Below are 20852 nucleotides of genomic sequence, written 5' to 3' on the forward strand. Positions count from 1 at the left end.
TATCAACGTACCCACCTAATTTACGATATTAGTAGTAAGAAGAAAAATTTGTGTAATAATTGAAGAAGTCTTGCCGATTAAGGGTTTCGTATAAAAATATCACCTCACACTTTCGCACGAGTCTGTCAGTTTCCGTGCTATATAAGTGAGTGAATTTCGCGCAGCGCGCGCTTCCACCCTCATTTTATATGCAGACGGCACACGTTGGTTGACTGACGGTTCGAGCAGGAGATAAAATTTTCATGATATTCTATTAGTCCGGCGTTTTTCCCGACGTGCCGGGCGGCTCAAAAAACGGAGGTCCACTTTTTACGCACCCCCCGCGATTTTCCGCCCTTTCACTGAACGGTACCTTTCGATGAAAAAACGACGCCTCGAACGAAAAGAAAAAAAAGGAAAAAGAGTAAAAAAAAGCAGTCTCGGGTTGGTCATTAAATTGTCTCCGCAAATGAAATGCCCGCACAAGTTAATCGTTTGCAACTCGATCAATCGTCAGGATCGTAATCAAACTGAACGGATAATCGCGTTTAACGCGTTCTGGATAAATTTTCCGAACATCCTAAAGCACGGATATTAAACGTGAAATTGTCATTGATGCGTGGAACAGGTTTACCCAGACGGGGATGAATAGAATGGGAGAAAGATGAATGGTCGTGTTTAGATTTGCGTCTGCTAATTCTCTTCGCACACGAACATACGACACCATCAACTTGTTTTTGCGCATGCTTTTCCCTTTTTGAAGATGATGTAATGCTTGGGTGGACGAAATCGCGGCGCAGCGTGCAGTATGGCGGTCGGGAAAATTCAACCCCCGTAGAGCATTCGTCGGAGGGCTTAGCAACTCGCAAGTTTCGCCGCATCAGTTTAATCCAAAAAGCCGCATTAGGCCTCACAATTGATTCTCAAACAACTCCCGTAAACTCCTTATACACATAGCTGCACGCCGGCCTGCAGGAATTTAACCGACTGAGCAGCATTTACCGGCTGATTAGCTGCTTATAACGTTAGCGTTTAGGGTAGTGGTAATTGTAAATGAAGTTGAAGCTAGCAGAAAGAGTTGGCAGCCAAACGAGTTAAACTCTTTGAGAATAGAAGAAATGCAATTCAATTTTACCCTTATGATTCTATAAAAGTATTGGGGGTTCAAGGTGTTTCACAAAATTTTTATTTTCGCACTTCACCACCTTGTTCAAATGAATATTGGAACGTTTGGCTGCTAGTTCTGGCTGCTAGCTTCAGCCTCGGGTAATTGTAACGGTGATGGGATGGAACAACCTACATTGTAGAAGAAGAAAAAGAAGAAGACGACGACGAAGTAGCAATATTAGTACTTTTAATGGGACTTACTTGAACGCGACTCTCCGTCAGTCCGATTCTCATTGCGATTTCTTCCCGCATGAATATGTCGGGGTAATGCGTTTTGCTGAAACACCTCTCCAGCTCGTTGAGCTGCGCCGGTGTGAACCTCGTCCGATGCCGTTTCTGCTTCGCCGGTTTGTCGTCACCTTGACCGATCGACCCCGAGTTTCCTGAAATCATGAAGCACCGGGTCGGGGTCGTTCAGTGTATCGTCCACTGGACGTCTCCGTTAGAACGAAGTGAGAGAAAAAGACAACGGACACTCGCGCATGGAAAGTATACTGGTAGGTGTGATTAGGAACATTGAGACACTTATAGGAGAGCGAGACCATTGCTGCACACACCGTCAATGGTGAACGCGTCTGATCCGAGCATAGTTGATTGCAACCCGTCGAAGCTGAAGTCACTTAAATTCACCCCCAAAATTGGTTCGATTCTTGCTTGCTAAGGTGCGGGAGATCTCTTATTCCTACGGAGGGTGAAAAGAAGGACTCCAGGTCACAAAGTTGCCAGAATGGTGCACCGGCTCCTTTTCTCCTTATCCAGCGTTACATTCGCCGGTGATTTTACACTCCGTTCCGTATTTTCTCCTCCTCCTCCTCCTCCTCCACCTCTTCCTCTACTCCACCTCACTGCAATGCATGTTTGGTTTTACGCGCAGTTTTTGCTTATCCTTTTCATCCACCGTTCCTCCGTCGCACGGTTTGTTCTCAATGTTTTCCTCCTCCTTTTTGCTCTTCTCATCCTCCTTACCGTTGCTGCCGCCACCCGTTCGTTCGGTCCTGGTGCAGTTTAAATTTGTATAGGAGCAGTAGCTCCTACGTGCAGTCCAAGCGGCTAAGGAGCGAGTCGTTCGCGCACCCAGAGGTACACCCGACGACGGGGAGGAGACGCACGAACGCCGGTTGGTCACTTAGCATCGAGGTGTTAGAATCGTCACCGGCCTCTGCTTCTAGGCGAACAAATACCACCACACATTTGTCCATCCCCACGTACCCCCGACACTCGACTAGTCGTCTCGGAGTGTGTGGCTCGCTCACAGGCACGACCACCACAACCGCGACTCTTGAACCTGCCTACCGTTGCACCATAAGTATGCTTATTACGCAATGAACTAGTTAGTACAGCAAGAGCATATGGGGTACGTTTGCAAACCAGCAGAAATAGATTCTTACATGCCTACGTAATACTCGGGCACGAAAACGATCATGTAAGTATCTGCGGCACTCCGTCTTCACCACGTGAGTCGTTTCCATTTCAGCTTATGATTTTCTAACGTACTCCACACCCGGCTACCGGTGTTACGCTAAAAGCGCGGCCGGTCTCTAAAGTTTGTGATATATCGTAGATAGGGACACGGACCACCTCGGAGGGTGTATCGACTCACTAAACCACGGGTGTATAGGGACGGTATCAATGAGAACCGAGTTTACAACTCGCCTCTTTATTCCTGTTTTATTTTTACGGTCATCTCTGATGGTTTTATACCAATTTTATTGGCGGGCAAAACTTCTTTATTATACCGCCGGATGTTCGGCGCGCCTTTTAAACCCGTAGGTCATTACCGCAGCGGTACCTTCATCCGAAACCGTCTTGCAGAACGATGCACACTGACGTGCCAAAAGGGGTGAAAACATCACCGTGAAATCTCGCAGCGTACGATTGTTATATGGTGGAAGTGTCGAGTTGGCACTTGAACCTACAACCTCATCGTCTGCACCGCGTTACGCCGGGCACGTAATTCTTCCACTTCGAGGTAAAGGAGTGTCGCATGGTAGCAGCAAGTAGCCGAGGTGGTGTAGGCAATGGGCATAAATGCACATAGGAGTGCAGCACCCTCAGGAGCGGGGCAACGACGGCTAAGTGTCGTCTGGTGTGTGATCTTGAGCGTATGGTATACGATACGTGTGTATACGGGGTATACATAATACCCGAAGTGAAGAAGTTTTAAATCAAATAAAAGGACTCTAACCAAACTTTAACTCACAGTAGACTTGTTTAAGTAGCGTCTAAGAATACTAATTAGACACCGACACGCCGATGCCTTTCATCGACGCGCTTCCTCTCGTGTACCTCCGTGTTTTACGAACACATGACTCGCTACTACTTTTCAGTTTTTACACCATTTCTATACTACCGCGGCAAGAACTGTTCCTCCCGGGTCAAATGTCGCGCGGTGTTTCCGGTGGATCGAACATTCAACGCACCATTGATTCGTCGTCGAACCTCCGTCGATGATGATATGTTTTAATAACGTTGCGGTCAATTCGCGGATTTATTGTCACACGCGGTTTAGTACGTTTCTCGCAAAAAGTAAACCGTGCGAAAAGGTTGAGAAGATCGATGGTTGGGTTAAAAGTGAGAAAAAGTAACGTCGAAACCGCGAGTAGTTCGGGCGAAGTTAACTGTCGGCCACATCCGACGGAGACCGAACCGACGGCTGATTGTGAGGTGTGTCTGGCTCGAGGTCGAGCAACTCTACTGGTTCCTTAACTTCTCGGCTAATTTAATCTGAGTGAGTTAAGTTAATTACGCTTATCAGACCCGCGAGCTCATGGCCCCGTGGAGGGAATTAGAAGGACCCGTGCAAAAACACGCCACGTGCGTTCGCTACCGCATTGCTGAAATCTGTCGCATTTGAATTTTTCTTGTATTTTCTGTTTCTCGATACTCTTGCTGAGTATGGAATTTGAGCATCGGATAAGTAGAGCAAAAACGTGATGCCAATATTAAAGTCACTCCAAAGATTGTTTCAAAACTGTTCTTATCTTTATCGCTGATCAATCAAAACCGTAGCTCCGTTTTCACTGATCAGTTTGACGGACCTTTATTCTTTTGACGGTTCAAATTGTTCTTCTTTCCCTACAGCCAAGGTAGGGACTCACGAGTGAACTTCGCTTTGGCATTGAACCGATAATGATACATACTTGTACGATATTCGTCGGTGATTTGAACGCACGGAATATTTTTCATGTCGCGCAAGGTGCGAGTGTGTACATAATAAACGACGACACACTTTATCCTACATCTTAATTTCAAGATCATCGAAGATTTGACGACAGTATTCAGTATACAGTCGATACTATACTCTCCATGTTCTAATACGTTTCTCTTATTTCATCAACGAAATTGATTCGGCGAAACTTTTACCGGAATACACTTTTCTTCAACGGTGGTTTGCCGTATTAAACATGTATATACATAGGTAAAACCATATCGGGTTTGATCGGCATGGTGCGAAATCTCGATACTCCAGACACATGTGAATACATTAGTCTTTTAATCGTGCACCCAAGCCTTTCCGGCTTGCGGAATCAAATGTCACACCGTTTCGAGGTTCCTCTGTCTGGACTTCACTCCTCTTTCGCTCGGTGGATTTGTGTTTTTATATCCTCTTCGTGTCCTTGAGAATTTCCAACACTAAGGAGCGTCGAGGTGACTCGAGGTATCGCAAGTGAAACGGTCCCGGGTGTAGTGAAACCGTTGCAGGTTTTTTTCTCTTGGGGTGGAATAAGAAGAAGTAGAAGTAGAAGAAAGAGACAAAGATGAATTTATAGAACGACGATTGGGGGGATGGTGAAACTGTGTTACAAGGGGATGATGAGAAGAGGTTGAACAGTGAGTAAAATTGTAGAGAATTGATCTGGTGGTGAATTTACCGGGGATTCCGTGTATGGAGCCGCCGGTGGAGATGTTGTTGAGCATGCCTTCCCAGGAACGAAACTCAATCCTGGTAGAGGTATCTTCGATTGTAACACTGTTTCCTTTAACGAACGTCAGAATGATATTTGATCCCCGGTAAGGGACACCGCGCGACTTTTATCGGTGGTATTTTACGGGGTCGGCACGACGGCGGCGGTCCAACTTTTGACGCAATGATTTACCCAGTGAAACTCTCGTCGTCGATTTATTGCGCCCTGACGATACACTCTCATCGATAACCGGCCCGAGCCTTTGAAAGGCAGACAGCGGACTGCCCGCCGACTGCCATATCGGCCCTCCGACTCCCACCAAGACGACCATTCGCCCCCGCCTCTTATCCCCCACGTAGACGATCCCCAGGTTGTGGGCGGGATATTAAATCGCGAGTTTCCGACCTCGCCGTGACTACCTCGACGACGATGCTTTGCGTTCCCCACCGCACGGATACACCTTCACCTTATACCTACCTACCTACCTATCTACCACCTTTCTGCGCTTCCACGACTGTGATACAACGAAAACATATTCTTTATATACACCCTTCTACGCCCGAGAAGCACGCCCGGGTAGGTACTCTATGCACTCAATATCCACCCTTGATTCACATCCTCTACTCTACAAACTGAGGGTCAACATTTTTATCATGCAAATGCAACACTCTTTGTTCATGATTGTGATGAAACAGTACAAGCTGTTCAGTAAAATTTTATACTAAATCGATCAAATTCTCATGATTCTATGGATTGATCAGAAGTTAGGCTCTTATTTTGCCTGCGTTCATCAATATGTAGTTGGATGAAAATTCGATTCGAAATCCGACAATATTGGAATTATTTGAGACCGACCAGTACCTACTTAAATAGTTCGATACCAGGTGGTGTGCGCGATCAGAAATTTACATCATCGAATAGCGTTGCTTCTGTATGATTCATGCCAGGCATCTTGTAGGCATTGATTGACTTAGCGTTCGAAGTAACTGCGCAGAAATGGATCAGCGGATATTTCTTAAAACACAGATAGACAATCGACTACCGAGTTTCGATATTCTTTCATCTTTCAGTTGCTCGATTAATTTTCACAAGCACTCGTTCATCCTATTGACCACGAAGGAAGTCTGACCAATTGTACGTCAGTGAATTGACCCTCAATCGAATCGATTGAGTACGACTGGGTCTTCATTGCTATAATAGAAGAAAAAATTATATATCGCAAGCACAAAATGTTATAAATTGCATGAAAAAAAAAAAAAGAAAAAGAAACAGACACAGAAATATAAGAAGAGAGAAAGATTCTTTCAGGTCTGCTGCTGGCATCCTGCAGAGCGAAGAAGAAACTTGCAATTTTTGTCTTCGTCTCTTATATTTCAGGGTAAGAAGAACGTCGCGTCGGGAGTGCAGGAGCTACATCGCGGAGATCAGGTATAGCCGGGCGCGGGAGGAAAGAAGAGAGAAGGAGAAGGCGAGGGTGAGGGTGAGGGTGAGAAGGACGCGTTCATCTAGGGGATGAGGGTATCTCTGTTTTCTGTGTAGGCGTAGCCTCCGGGCGTGGATATCCAATGGGCAGGCAGCCCGCCTCTCGCTTTCCCCACTAGATTCTCCCGCGAAGATTTATTGAAATTTTATTTTTATGGCTCCGTGAGCTGCTGCCGCCGCTGGTGCGCCGCTTCTGCTTCTGGTTCTGCTTCTGCCGCTGATGCCGGAATGGATTCTACTGTCTTTTATTTTCAACGTCGTTTTAATTCAATACCATTTTTACTCGACGCCTCGCGTGAATTTTCTCTTCCTCTTCCTATTCCTCTTCCTCTTTCTCTTCATCTTCTCCCGCACCATCTCATCATCGAAACTTTCGTCGTCTGCAACCTCACTGCACATATGGTACAAATCCATCCGTCGTAGAGGTGCACACACGTCGTGTGCGGTCGCCGCTGTTCAAACATTTGTAATACGGTAATGCAGGGCATAAATAATTTGACTCACTGTGAAATTTATATCAGCCGCGTTTAATCGATTTGCGAGGAAGGAACAGAAACGGGGAGATGAATAGAGAATAGTCTGCTTATGGGGCCATTCGTTAATTACGTAAGGACGATTTCGGCAATTTTTGAACCCCCCCCCCCCCCCCCCCTCCAAGATAAGGGTACGTAGAGATTTTTTAACCCCCCCCCTCTTCTCCCGCTCGGGACCCTTACGTAATTAATGAATGGCCCCTATATGGGGAATTTCATGCGAATCCGACCAGCGTCTGACCCTCGCCATTTCTGATTTTGTTTAAAAAATTATCGGCAATTGTCCCAACTCTGCAACGATATCGCGAATTTTTTTAGATTTTTTATTCAACCGTTCAATTATTTATAAATATTTAAAGTGATTTTGAAAAGGATCTTTTTTTTAAATTTACAGAAACTGTATTTTATGACCGGGCCCACGATGGGCTCATTTTTTATACTTTTTTCAACACTTTCAATTATTGTCAGCTAAAACATTGTTTGAACGTTATGGAAATTCCTGGAAACTTCCCAAAACATTTCATTAGAACATTTCTGAACCGATTCCATTGCGGAGCGATTTTTGTCTATTTTTTTGTCATGTTCAACTTTCTTTTTTTCATCAACTTCATAATGAAACCGGTCTCGAAATGTCCTAAGTGAAAAATGTAATTTTCAAGAATTTTTTCGAAATTTCCAGACCGTTTAAACAATGTTTTAATTGACGAAAAATATTAAAAGTGCTGACAAAAAAAAAAATAAATAAATAAAAATTAGCCCATCACAGGCTCGGTCTTGAAATGTTTGAAAAAGAAAATACAGTTTTTGAGAATTATTCTGAAAATTTTAAAATAGATACTTTTCCGAATGAATTGTTCACTATAGTCAAATTTTTTCGTTTCGACGAGTATTTTCACTTTCCTAGTGAGTATTGTTATTATTGTTCTTGAATGCTATTATTTTTCCCTAAACAAGAGGCAATTCCTAAGCTTGTTGTAAATGTACGTACAATTGTCATGGTGAAAAAACGGAAAGAGAACATGAGAGAAAAAGAGCGAGAGAGAGAGAGATAGAGAAAGAGAGGGTGAGAGAGGAAGCGAGCAGGGGCAATATAGAAATTTTCAGCGGAATGCTTGGCAAAGAAATTTAATAAACATGGAAAATATGCTTCACTAGAGAGGAAACTTTCCCCCGTCTCTCAGCCAATCCCCCGTTTTCCCATACCATACCTACCTGTATCATCCTCATCGTGAAATTCCTCAGTTAATTTTTGAATTATTTTCGCCCAAAGGATCGCCATCCTTACGGCAGAAATTTCAGTCCCTGTTTTACCTCGCGTTTCACCTCTGTATGAAACAAAGTTGCGGAGCTTCTTGAATTACGCTTTTCAAAAGCGGGGAGGGGGGGGGGAAAAAAAAATATCGTAGAATAAAATGAAAATAATTCAAGCCGACAGAGAACTGTAGACTGCAATTTTATGGACACCTGATACGCGAGTATGATTAGTCTCGTTGTCAGCTCTCGATGAACGTTGACAAACATGTTTGAAAAATTCATCGCACTGCATTCAGGGATAAATAATGCTGCCGATCGGGTCGGCTCCTCTTTCATAATATATTCGCACACTAAACCTGGACGCCCATTGCACATGTCGGTACGTGTGGAAAAGTGAAAAGTATTCTGGCCAACGATATATCCTACATGCATACAGCCGGCTCGCTGATTGATCAAACTGTAATTATTCAGGGTTGTTGACGAAATCGATGCAAACTCCGGGACGTCGAGGATTCAAAAATATATATCGAATTTGCAATGGGTACGATAATTATGACGCAAAAGCCGTTGACTTTTGGGTGATACGGATTTCACTTGCGAAGCACGTATAATTTATGCAACGATTATTCGCAGCCAAATAACGCGGAAAGTGTATCTATTTTCATTGTTTTATAGTTTTTTTTTTTTATCATTCAGAATTGCTCATGTACGGTTGAAATAGAATTTCAGACCGTTTACTCATTTCGAAGTTCGTCAATTTTGTTATTCGCATGTAAAAACGACGAACGTCAAACTTGTCGGTTAGTCAAAATACCACGAAAAATCGATCAGGGGTTGAAAAAATGCATTCTTCGGTTTTCCGAACTCAGTGAGCCTGATATTAATTCTAACTACGAGTTGCGACAAAAGTTTTTCTCGACCAGGATGTTTTTTCATATTTTTGACCTTTGATGTTAAATTATAGGAATTCAAAATCGAATTTCTGGCAAAGCAATTGCTACTCTATTAATTCAATTTACGTGATAAACATTTCTCTTTCGCGTCCAGTGTTGAACATAGAAAAATAGAGAAAATAAATTAATCGAATCAGATAGATAATTTCTTTCCTTTTTTCCGAAGTATACAGAAACTACTCTAAAATTCTTTCGTCGGTAAGTATGCGTGAAAAACAAGAAAACAAAGTAACTAATAAACGAGGGAAGTAAAATTGGGAAAAACAAACCCGATGGTAAATAAACAAGTCGAAAATGAGAGTAATTAAAAAGGTTGAAAATAGGGAGGCGTTTTAAAATTATAATTATCGTTCAAAAGACGGTTGCGCATGTATGTATATGTGAATCGTTTCATCCCTCCCGCATATTCTGCGATAGTAGTCGACCATTTTCCCTACTCGTAGCTCAGCGGCGAATCGGCCGCAGGTCTGCATTGCACATCGGCTGTCTCTCTCCGTCTCGATATTGCATTCTGCAAAACCGCGGAATCCGCTATGGCAGCTCGCTAGTGGATACAGAGACACTACTTTGTGCCCCTTGCCAATCCCCGCGTACCTGCAACACTTCCCGTCTCTTCTCCCCCTTCTTCACCTCTCGTTCATCCGTTTGAAATATAAGCTCATTCCTGAAACGCGTCACGGATACCTCAAGCACTCAACTCTCCCCGTTGTTAACCCGCAGGAGCACCGAGAACGGTGACTTCTTTCCATGGAAAAATTAATTTTGCTTTCGGTTTTTATTCTACATGCACTGGCAAAAAAAATATTGATCTTACAACCACACCGTTCACCTTCACCACCTCGAGTAGAAATTTAATCAGGTTAGCCTAATGTCCTGGCAGGCTCTCATCGCGTTGTCATCAGGCATATCTGACAATGAGTAGGGCATGCTCAGGTCAGACAAATTCTACTACAGCGCACCTGGTCTGACTCTGAATAAATCTGATACGTTGCAAGTACCGTGAGCAGCCACCAGGCGTCGTGGAAGTCCTTGGCATTCTCACGATGAAAGTATCATATAACTTGTATTAGCAAAACAGTACAATATATCGATTCGTAGCTTATGATTTTTGTAGACATCTGCCCACAAATATCAGATATTCAATTTTGGTAGCCTTAGCTTAGGGAATTATATAAATTTGACAACTTGTCGTGTGATGTCAAAAATCAAAAAATCTGAATTATAATCGTTGCCGGAGTCTAATCAGCACCTTTGACTTGCCTGATGTGGCCCTGTTCCAACCCTGATCAACGTCTGATTAGCGTATGATCATCGTTCCTGAACTCAGTCTGATCAGGGCATCTAGGAACGGCACGTTACATTTATGGTCAGAACCTGATAGCTGTGAAAGCTATTTGAGACTGTCTAGAGATCACTTTCTTGCTTGAAAATAAGAGCATATAGAAATGGAGGAAGCCTGTGGTGTACGCTCTTTCGTGTAAGTAGAAAACGGCATAGAAAGGGAAGTGGTAGGACTGGTTCCTTTCTTCGTCCAACGTACCCGTAGAAAGATAGTAGAAATAGAGGGCATCTAGTCTTATTACTGCGTATCTCTCTCTCTCTATCTCTCTCCGGCTAGAACACTTTTTCGGCATCGATGTTTGCTCCTGGAACGATATATTTTGCTGATTCAACTAATAAATTTTTCCAGTTTAGTTTTCCGCACCATTAACTCCTCCGCAACGATGACCCAGTTCCTTATTCCAGAGAGCATCATCATTATCAGATACGAGCCCCCGGGGCCAGGGTGACAATGACGCCCGCAAGGGTGTCGCGGAGGCGTCAATCCACGTCGCTTGGTGCCTGCGTGGGACGTATTGTGAATTCGTTTGGTGCACGAAATCGATTAACATCCTTTCCCTCCGGGGAAAAGCCTCGGGTTCGCAGATTCGGTAACGGCGCGAGTCCAAAAGCCTCGTCGATAAAGGCTCAATCAAGGATCCTCGCAAGGTTCGATTCGTTCTCATCATCCTCTGATCATACGGTTACCGCATTCACGTAAACAGCTTCGCAGCAATTCTTTATAATGTTTCGCGATGCTTAATGTTCATGTACAACATCTACAATCGTCGGTTTGGATATGGATGAACAAATGTTTTTGACTCGTCGATTTTACCGATGGAACGGTTATGGTCGTTGGTGAAATTGATGGAGGTTTATAGAAAAGTAAAAAGCTCGATGAAAATTATTGAGTCGTCGAAGCGACAGTTGAAAGGCTCCGAGGTATCAACCTTCGCACAGCATTGGCATGTTTTATTTCTGTTTTCACACGTGTTGTTCATATTTTTCTGGTACCATAAAGGAGACGGGTAGAAAGAAGGATACGCGCGCCTTTGAGTTGCTTCGAAATATCGTCATTCGTGATGGTATATTGTGAAAAATAAAGAAAAAGGTAAAAAATTCTTCGCAAATTCATTCCAACAAAACGCTCAACTTATACGTATGCGAGGAAAATATACATATACTCACTTTTATACGGGGCAAAAGGATGGAGGAGGAACAACAACAATTGCATTCCAAAGCCAATATAACGTGAATGGTGATCATTCTTCATTTTTTATTATAGAAACGAACGAAAAATTACTCATAGGAGAATTATCATTCAAAATCCAAGGTTACGAGGCCTACAAATCGTCAAGTGACTGAAAAACGTGGTGAATTAATGTAGATAAGCATCAGAGTGATTTGAACAATTACGTGTTTGTGATTTTAAAGACTACAATGCCTGACTGAAACAAGAGATACTCTCCAAAAGTCAAGTGGCTCGGGTCATCTGGCGATTGGTAGGCAAAGCAGTCTGGACGAAACAAAACGTATACATGTATTATTAATATACATTGAGAATATCGCGGGGAAGTGGGACCTTGTTGGAAACTAACTATCGTTGTACCTTAACGAAATTCATGGTGCAATTGGTACGCGGTGAGTGTAATTAGTAACCACTATTCTCAAAGTTGGACAAAGTCACTTGCGAGGCGTACGTACACCTCTGAAATTCGGTAGTGTTGTGTATGGGTACCGTTACGGGGAGGCAATACATCAGACAAATTACTTCTACCTGAAGAAATGCACGGTTCGAGAGCCCGAGAAGCCAATATAAAACGTATTTGTCTCGATATTCAGTAAAGCGTATGATATTGCCTGTCGTTGGTTACGTAGCTGGTATAACTGCGAGGAGCAGGGAGAGGAGAAGAGTAAAAGAGAATATTATGAAAAAAGTACCCTTTGCCATTCCACTCTCTTTCTTCCTCGTTTAACCGTCCGCCAGGTATGCCTGACTTTGGCCATACTCGCATTATCACCTGGCCTACTTACCGCCTAGCAGCCTCCGATACTTCGGCCACTTCAAACGTCCTCGAAATCCATGGCGCACTGACCGCTGTCGGATCGGGATTTTAATTCGAATGATGACCCGTGCAGCTAGGTCTGTACATCCATCGCTGCAATTCTGAAATTAGTAGGTATATCCACGTTCTAGTGCCCCGGTAGATATTAGTACTTGGGGTGCGCGCTTTTCATTAGACGCTGTTTCGATGGCTCGCTGGGCCCGATGCCCTCCTGCAACAACAGCACCACCACCACCACCACCACCACCACCACTATCACCGTTTCAATTTGACTGAACCCACTTCACTACTACTCCACCATCCATCCCACCGTCGAGTCGGCAGGTAGACAGAAACCCACACCTTCCTTCGCGAATGGTGGATACCTATCCCTTCCAATCAGGCACGTGCACGGTACGCTGCTGATCGCCGGGCAATAACACGAGGTATCTTTATTATTTCATAGATTAGAGAACGATCGTACGCAAGGTTTATCACTTGCATCATCAGCCTCTTTGTCTTTGATCCAAGGGTCCAAGTTGTGCGTCGGTCCTTTTGTTCCTTGAAATTGATCAAGAACAGTTAGCTAGGGTTCTCAATTTACCGGGAAAATCCGTCTTGGCCTCTTGGTGATTTTCGTGATCAGCGGATGTGATCAGCGCTGATAAATGGTCGTTGATAAAACATATTTTTCGAGAATATTGGGGGATATTTTCTTCGGTCTTATAAAAAAAACGAGAATTTCGAAATCAGGGCTGAAATATTGCTACCCTGGGTGAGGCACACCGCACACGCATTATATATGCAGGAGTATCCATGCGTGTTTGTAAGGAGTGTAATATATCTGGCTATATCTAGTGAGTTTATACCTGCTTCCCTGAAGCGTGTAGCAGCGCCCTTCTCGTAATTCACGATTTAATAAAAACACAAAGCAGAGAAAAGATGAAAAACCAAAAAAAAAAAAAAATTGGCTGAGCAAAAACAAAAAAGATAAAAAAAAAAATCAACCTCAGTTCTTCCTATGCATACGATATAAGCGAGAAGGGTATAATGGGGCACATATAAGGTGAGATAGGGAATATACTGTAACTTACACGTTGATGTAACGCGGAGGGGTGGAAAGGGTAAAAGAAAAGAAAAAAAAAAAAAAAAATTGCCACTTGAGATGCACGATGAAGAAATGAACGAAAAAAAAAAAAAAACGTTCTGAGAGAATGTTTCCTGGAGGCGTTGTGCGAATACGCAGTCGAACGAAGCGATGTCTCACTTTTAAGATTCTTTTCAAGAATCGTGTTAATCCAGCGTTGTTTATATACTTATACAAGTACCCGAGTCGCCGATGCTAGGCGAGCTTCGTCGTTGAACATACGTAGTGTACAAAGTTTAATTAGTTTTTAGACGCCGAAGCGAACGAGGAAAGTTAAGTTTAGTGTGCAAGTAAGTGTACATATACATACATACACGCATAGATATACATGGATACAAGTGTAGTGCGGCGGGAGACAATTTCAGTTGGAAGTTTTTCAATTTCCTCAGCTTATGGGGGCTTACGGTGAAACTTACGCGGGGTAGAGATATCCCAGTTTGTACCGACCGGAATTGTTACGTCCGCCGCACTTTGTTTGTCAACAACAAATCTCCTCGTCCCTTATTATGTGTAGGACTTCGCATCGCTCTACAGAGTATTTCTTATCGCTTTCGAATCGGTCCAGGAACAGCAGAGATGCGTCTCTTTTTCACTTAACGGTTAAAACTAGAATACCTGTCCCATGTAGATGTATCATTCAATGCATCCTCTGTTTCCAAACTCCCCTGGCTTGCTTGTTGATGCTCAAGTAATTTCCAAATTTACCACTTGAGACACTGGCGGCTCCGTCTTTTGAGTCTTGTATCTAAAAATAGCAAGATTTAGCCGACGTTGAAAATTGACAAGGAATCGATTTCGACATCCGTTACACATGGACCGTGAACTTTAAGCCAATCAGCAGTAGATTCAGCTCCTCGTTTAAATAAAAAAATGACTTCTGCCCTTTTCCAGTACACATAAATTATACTCTACTGTGAATGCAATTGCTGACCAGTAAAGTCTGATAATTCGTAGACTAATGCGATATACAGAAATATGCAAGTATACATTGCTTCGTGAAATATCACGTCGCACGTTGCTGCGCATGAATTCAGAGTCAGTGAAATAACTCCTATATTGCTGACGGGATAGGGGAACGTCGGTGTTTCACTCTGTCCGGTTAGCGAATGATCAGAACTTCATTATTGGTGCAGCGGAAAACTCCCTTGGAAAGTATCCAGCGCAGAGACGCGGACTTTATCTCTGGCTCGAGTTTTGCGTTGGAAGGGGGGCAGGGGGGGGGGGGTCGCTCCTTCTCTCTTTCTCTGTCTCTCCGTCTCACCCTATGCCCGGTTCTTCTAATGAAAATTGATTACCAGGTAGAGGTGATATCTAAATCATGTTGGAACCTTGGGTCTCTTTCTCTTTTTCTTTCGCTTCTTTTCTCTTCTCCCTGTCCCCGCAGCTGGGCGGGTTCAATGAAAAACATTATACCAACACATAAATACGAAATCCCTCTCGACAGTGCAATCTTGGCAAGGGCGCTACGTCTCTTCGACCTCCTGCGGAAAATCCCAAACATCGGAGCCGTCCGCGGTTCGTTTCGTTCTCCACGAGACGTAAAACTTACCGAGATGTCGACGGTCTTAGGGGGGCGGAAAAATTCCCGAGCGTATTGCTAGTCCGCTCCTTGAGGCAAATACCGCGACTGGTACGTATGTCGGGATAGGAGACGGGGGAGGGAAAAATAAATAAAGAAAGAAAGAAAGTAAAGAAGACATTCAAAGTGGGTAGGAGACTGTACTACGGTGGCATACAACGTATAGTTACATAGACTTTACTGATCTAGTATAGGAATTAGGGTGAGCCTAAAGGACTTACCGTTAAAACGTGTCGAGATTTATTGCCCAAGTTAAGACCGCGGTTTCAGATTTATCGCCGTTTTTGAATCTCAGGAGCCCTTGGATCTGCCCCCGAGTTCGTCGTCTAGTCTGAATTTTTATAAGGACGAGCATAAGGAGGACCTAACTTCGGTTTCTGCAAACTCTGGCCGTCCAGACAAGTGCGGAAAGCTCGTGTGATCAGCGTCTATCACCCGCCGTTTCACTCTGCCCTGAAGACAGGACGTTCTGATCAAACGGCCATCAGTTACGGAAGACACATTACCGCGTGTACAGTACGAAATCTAAAATATACATACTCCGGATCAATTACCGATGAACGTTCTCGTTTGCGACTAGGCGTACGCCTGGATTTCATCGTGAAATCAATGAATTGAAAGTGGAACAGTAGCTCGTGACCAAGGTTTGAATCATTACGCAGGGTGCGGTGATGGAAGAAAATCCTTCACACGTTCTTATTTCGCGCATATGTATATTTTCCTCTGACGTGAACGGTTCTCACGTTGGGGTGTTTTTTTTTTCTTTCTTTCTTTCTTTCTTTCTTTCCTTATCGTCGGGAGAGTGTAAAGAGGAAGGAGATGGATGGATGGATGGATGGATGGGTGGATGGATGGACGTTATGGGAGACCAGTCACGAAAGTACGAACGTCGCGGCGTCTGCAGGAGATGATGATTCCGTGTGTAGCTCGGCACGGTTGCGTGCAACCTTACAACAGTGCAAACAATGGCCTTCCCCGCCTGCAGGCGCACCCCGCAAACACCGATGGCCGGTTTAATGTTGTCCCAATTTTTGTACCGCACTCTTCGTCCGCCGACGGTCAATTTCTCCGCCGCGCCGAACGAGCGTTTGGTCATTCCACTTAATTGGGGCTTCTGGTGTGAAAAGTTCACAAGTCAAAAGGCCTACGTTCCGTGCAAACGTACCCGCATAGTCCACCATGCATAGGTGCCTCATATACACGATGTTATAAGTTTGGAACTTTAACGTGCGACAGAATAAACGGTATCTTTGAACGTTTATCGCATCATCGAAGATACGATAGTTTTGGAAATTTGAACGCTGTTCCGACGTTCTATCCTCCGTTAATTTTTAGGGTAGTTCGCTTTGTCAGAAGTGCGTGCGCTGCTCCGCTGCACCGTGGCCGCGTGGTGGAAGGTATTGGCTTCCTTTAGTCCCGTGTTGTTGCGGCGTGCGCCACGAAGTCTACGAGGTCTCGACGGTCTCTGCTCTGCACTGCCTCCTCCCCTCGGCATTGGATTAGGAGACCCCATAGAGGGAAAAATGTAATATAAAGGGCTTAACGGCTAAGCCGTTAATATGTTATACCACGGTGCTCCCTAGAAACTATGTATATATTACCGGCGTTCAAACATATGTCTATACTGCACCCTGCAATCCACCCTGCGATCACGACACGCTGACTCTTTGTCCCCCTCCAACTCTCCTCCACCTCTAACCTCTACCCCATATCATCACGCCAGCCACATATAATCTTCCGACAACATGCGTTACTGCCATTTTGCGGCCGGTAATGTGCCCGGACTAACAAAATTTCGATACCTTCTATTTTTCCCCGCTACGTATCCGACCTTTTAATTAACCGCACATCGACCAACGTCTTTTAAACGAATTTTTCAGTATTCTTTGCACAACGTAGACGGTTTTACGTAATATTGAATATGTACATATTTGTGTTTTAGGTGGATAGATTTTTCTTTGTTCTTTATAAATTTTTATCTCGATTTCAAATAAAGTTTCTCTACAAGTCGTACAATCGCTAAAGGACTTTTTTTTCTTCTTCCATTGCAGTTAATCAAATAATTGTAACTTTTTTATCGTTCTATTGTTGGATCGATTATGGCTGAAGTACCGATTTCCTTTTACCTTTTTCGAAAAACTTATTTACTATTCGGGACCAGGAGCAGGATTTGTCAAAGTTTTGTCTAAAACTCATTGAAAACCTGCGCAGTTTGTGTATTTCTTTAATAATCTACAGAAACCTCGGCTAACCCGAGACAATTTTGGAGGTTTTTATGTAACTCCAAAAAATATGGAAACCCTGTAAAGTAAAGACAGTAGATAGAAGAAAAAAGAGTTTTTGAATATATTTCTTTGAGATGGGATGTAGGTACTTTGAAAAAAATAAATAAACATATGCATATGAATATCGAATGTTCCGTTGCGTGATCTCATCTGTAAATTATTGAATTTGAATGACTAGTGTGAAATTTTTCTTCCCGCGAACTTTCACCCTCGCTAAAAAGTGTGTTCAATGCTTTTGATACCTGTCTCTAACGCTCTTCCCGCATCTTTAGCGGCATACGCGAGTCATTCGTTTAAATAAAACGAGGCGAATGCGCCCAAACTATCCGGCGCTATCTCCTCCACCCTCCGTCCAACGTCCCGTTTCCCCGCACGGATCCACGCCTGGCGTTTAATATATTTGCTTTATGAATTACGCCCGAAAGGAGAATGCTCGGTACCTACCAGGGAAACGGGGGACCCACGAAGCGTGTGCGGAGGGAATGACGGCCGCGTGTCGACACGTGACCGAAAACTAATTGAGATGTGAAATTTATTTGGTGCCAACTTGTCAGCGCCAATATTCGTATTTCGACAGTATCTACGCTGCCGTTGCAAGCTTCGAGCGCCGGCTCGTTCTGCCCTAGTTTGGAATTGACCTGGAATTTCATCAGTACGAATATTACTATAGAGAGAATTTTTAAACGTGTAACAAGTTGATTCGTTCATAACCGTAAGAATGATGCTGCATAGCTATTGTGTCGGTTTAAAAGTACATCCGACGTCAATCTGCAAACACTTTTCGACGTTTAAGTTTCCAAACGACCACGAAAATTGTTTTGCGCGTTTTTTCATCCGTGTTTTCCGTACGCAAAGTACCCGTTTCTGTGACGGTCGGGTGAATTTGCGAATACGCATGCGCGGAGTACCGAACAAACCTCTTTTAAGTCCTACGAGTTAATGCGCATGCGCCGTCACGCGCAAATCTGATATTACGCGATCCTATAACCTCAATTTCGTGCTTCTAGTGAAAAAACGCGCAACATACTCTTGTTATATAAAGAATCGTGTAGAACAAGGAGGTGACGGTCTTTTCACCTATCGTATTTGCAATATTCGTCTTCGGTTCATCTATTACTGATACTGCAAACTTACGCTCGGCCCGAAAGACCGAGCTTGCCTCCTCGTTACACAATATACCGTTTTTAGTACACCAGTATTTTTTTTTTTTTTTATAATTCTCAAACTCTTGTCTCTAAGATTAGCACAGAACACTATGAAATTTCGCATTTCGCAACCTGTGGCACATTTTTCTAGGCTGACCTTCATTCTACGTGTCGAGTTTGCAACTACTTATCGCAAAACAACGGATTGCAGAATCGCCGTCGAGCAGACTTGATCAATTTCTCCTACAGTCCATCGCGCCACCCCTTCACGTATCCCACGCACAATGTGCCGATATATTCGCCTCTGAATCCCGCAATTAATTAATCTCCGAGTACCGTACATGGCTGTCGAATTCTACCAACGATTTCGAGACCTACAATGCACACGACGCAAACATTCTATAATGTTTAATCAAGCGTAGCGCATTCGTACGTTTTGGATAGGAAAAAATTCCCCCGGAACTTCAAGGAGGCACGAAAATGCTTGTTTTTAAAAATTAATATACTGTAAATTGTAAGAATCTATAGTGCGTGTTAGGGTGGTACGAAAAAGTTATTTTTTTCGCCCTTATACCCTGAAATGTTAATGTTTGATAGAAAAAAGGTTCGAAAAAGAATGAATCGGTAGGTTTAAGACGATTTTAATGTGTGTTTCAATAATGATAACTATGCTTTGTTATAAAGGTTTGGAAAGCCTGAAGAATCAGATTCAATAATCTAAGCATGAATTTAAAAAATATCGAACATCTTACGAGTATTTTAACCTTTAACGAAAATTGATATTTTCGCATGTTAAGCGAATGGGAAATAAAAGTCAAATAAGGGACCTGTAAGACTTGAACTAGAGAGCTCATCTTTTCAAAAGATCTCTCTTCTATCAAACGCTAACATTTGAGGAGGTAAGAGCGAAGAAAAAAAACTTTGCATTACAAAGAGGGAATTTTTCAATGATACGCAATCAGCATTGCGATGAACAATTAATGAATCACTTCGATTCAGTCGATAATTTCACAAATTTCATGTCACATGGAATTAATCTGAAAATTGGGCAATTTTTTATTTTTTATTTTTTTATTTTTTTTGACACAGAAGCACGTTCGCTTGCATGTGTAAGGGACGACTGAATCGATGTAAATTTTTTCTCCTTATTTTTCTCGAAAAGACTATTTCCTTTCACAGGAGTGTACCGATCACATAGAACTAGATTTTCTTTACTCTCACAGTATCTCGTCCTTTCTTTCAAATATTCCACCAAGTGCACCATCACGTTATACGGATTGCTTCCACGACGAGTTCCAACGCATCGGTATCTAGTAGTTTGCTGATAATTGGACGATCACCTTTATCGGGTGATTCTCATCCAGCTGGAATGATCATACGCGTGTGGTATGGTACGTAGGAGTATGAGGCGTAATGGTGTTATTTTTTTATTTTTTTTTTCTGATGTATAAATATACAGTCGCAAGGATACGCGGGAGGGAGGCGAGGACGAGGTACTGCAGGGGCGGCGGTGGTGAATGGTATAGTTGTCGGTAGTCTGCAGTTAATTTAGAGGCTATTTCCTCTCTAAATAGCCAATAAAAGCGCGGGTCCCGGCTCGAGGGACGGGGGAGGGGACGAGAAGGTGGAAGTGGAGGCGGTGACCCGACCCCGGTGCAATATTATAAAATTTAATGTCTTGGTTTACGGGGTGCAGAGCCGTATACGTCGTTGCTGGGTTTTCACCTCGCTCCGATATTTACTATGTAATCGCGGCAATATCGCCAGCTTTTTCCCTTTCTCCGCTTATACTCATACATATATAGCTTTCTACCTACGGGCTCAGATTCTCTGCCTCTGCAGCTCAGTCTTGCAAAGATCAAACATTTTTATGCAGCCTTTCTCACGTCGCAGCACGCGATAACACGCCGTGGAAAAATTAAACTACCGCCATTTTGTCATTTTATTATATATACGGTTAGAAAAGAAATATATTAATATATTTGGGTTGATTCAACGATTTTTTAATCTGCTGATCGCTTGTAGAAAAAACACAAATTGCAAATTAAATTTTGACAT

At 43.3% G+C, this 20852-nt stretch overlaps 1 protein-coding gene and 1 long non-coding RNA gene across 3 annotated transcripts in view; one reads left to right on the forward strand and one right to left on the reverse strand.

Annotated features, from left to right (window-relative positions):
* otp (orthopedia homeobox) overlaps window positions 1–5458 on the reverse strand; it is a 28586-nt gene extending 23128 nt beyond the window's left edge. The window contains exons 1-2 of one of the 2 annotated variants that reach the window (XM_046625350.2): window positions 5019–5458; window positions 1348–1529 (exon numbers count right to left, since the gene is read on the reverse strand). In XM_046625350.2, the coding sequence (XP_046481306.1) occupies window positions 1348–1529; window positions 5019–5064 (228 nt within the window). In that variant the 5' untranslated portion in view covers window positions 5065–5458. Of the gene's footprint in view, window positions 1–1347; window positions 1530–1703; window positions 1886–5018 lie in introns of those variants that run through there. The other variant, XM_046625351.2, reaches the window with a different exon arrangement.
* LOC138191033 (uncharacterized) overlaps window positions 1–20852 on the forward strand; it is a 62143-nt gene that overhangs the window by 32622 nt on the left and 8669 nt on the right. The gene's annotated exons all lie outside the window — the stretch shown is intronic.

The sequence above is a fragment of the Neodiprion pinetum genome, chromosome 5 (genome assembly GCF_021155775.2).
Source record: "Neodiprion pinetum isolate iyNeoPine1 chromosome 5, iyNeoPine1.2, whole genome shotgun sequence".
NCBI lineage: Eukaryota > Metazoa > Arthropoda > Insecta > Hymenoptera > Diprionidae > Neodiprion > Neodiprion pinetum.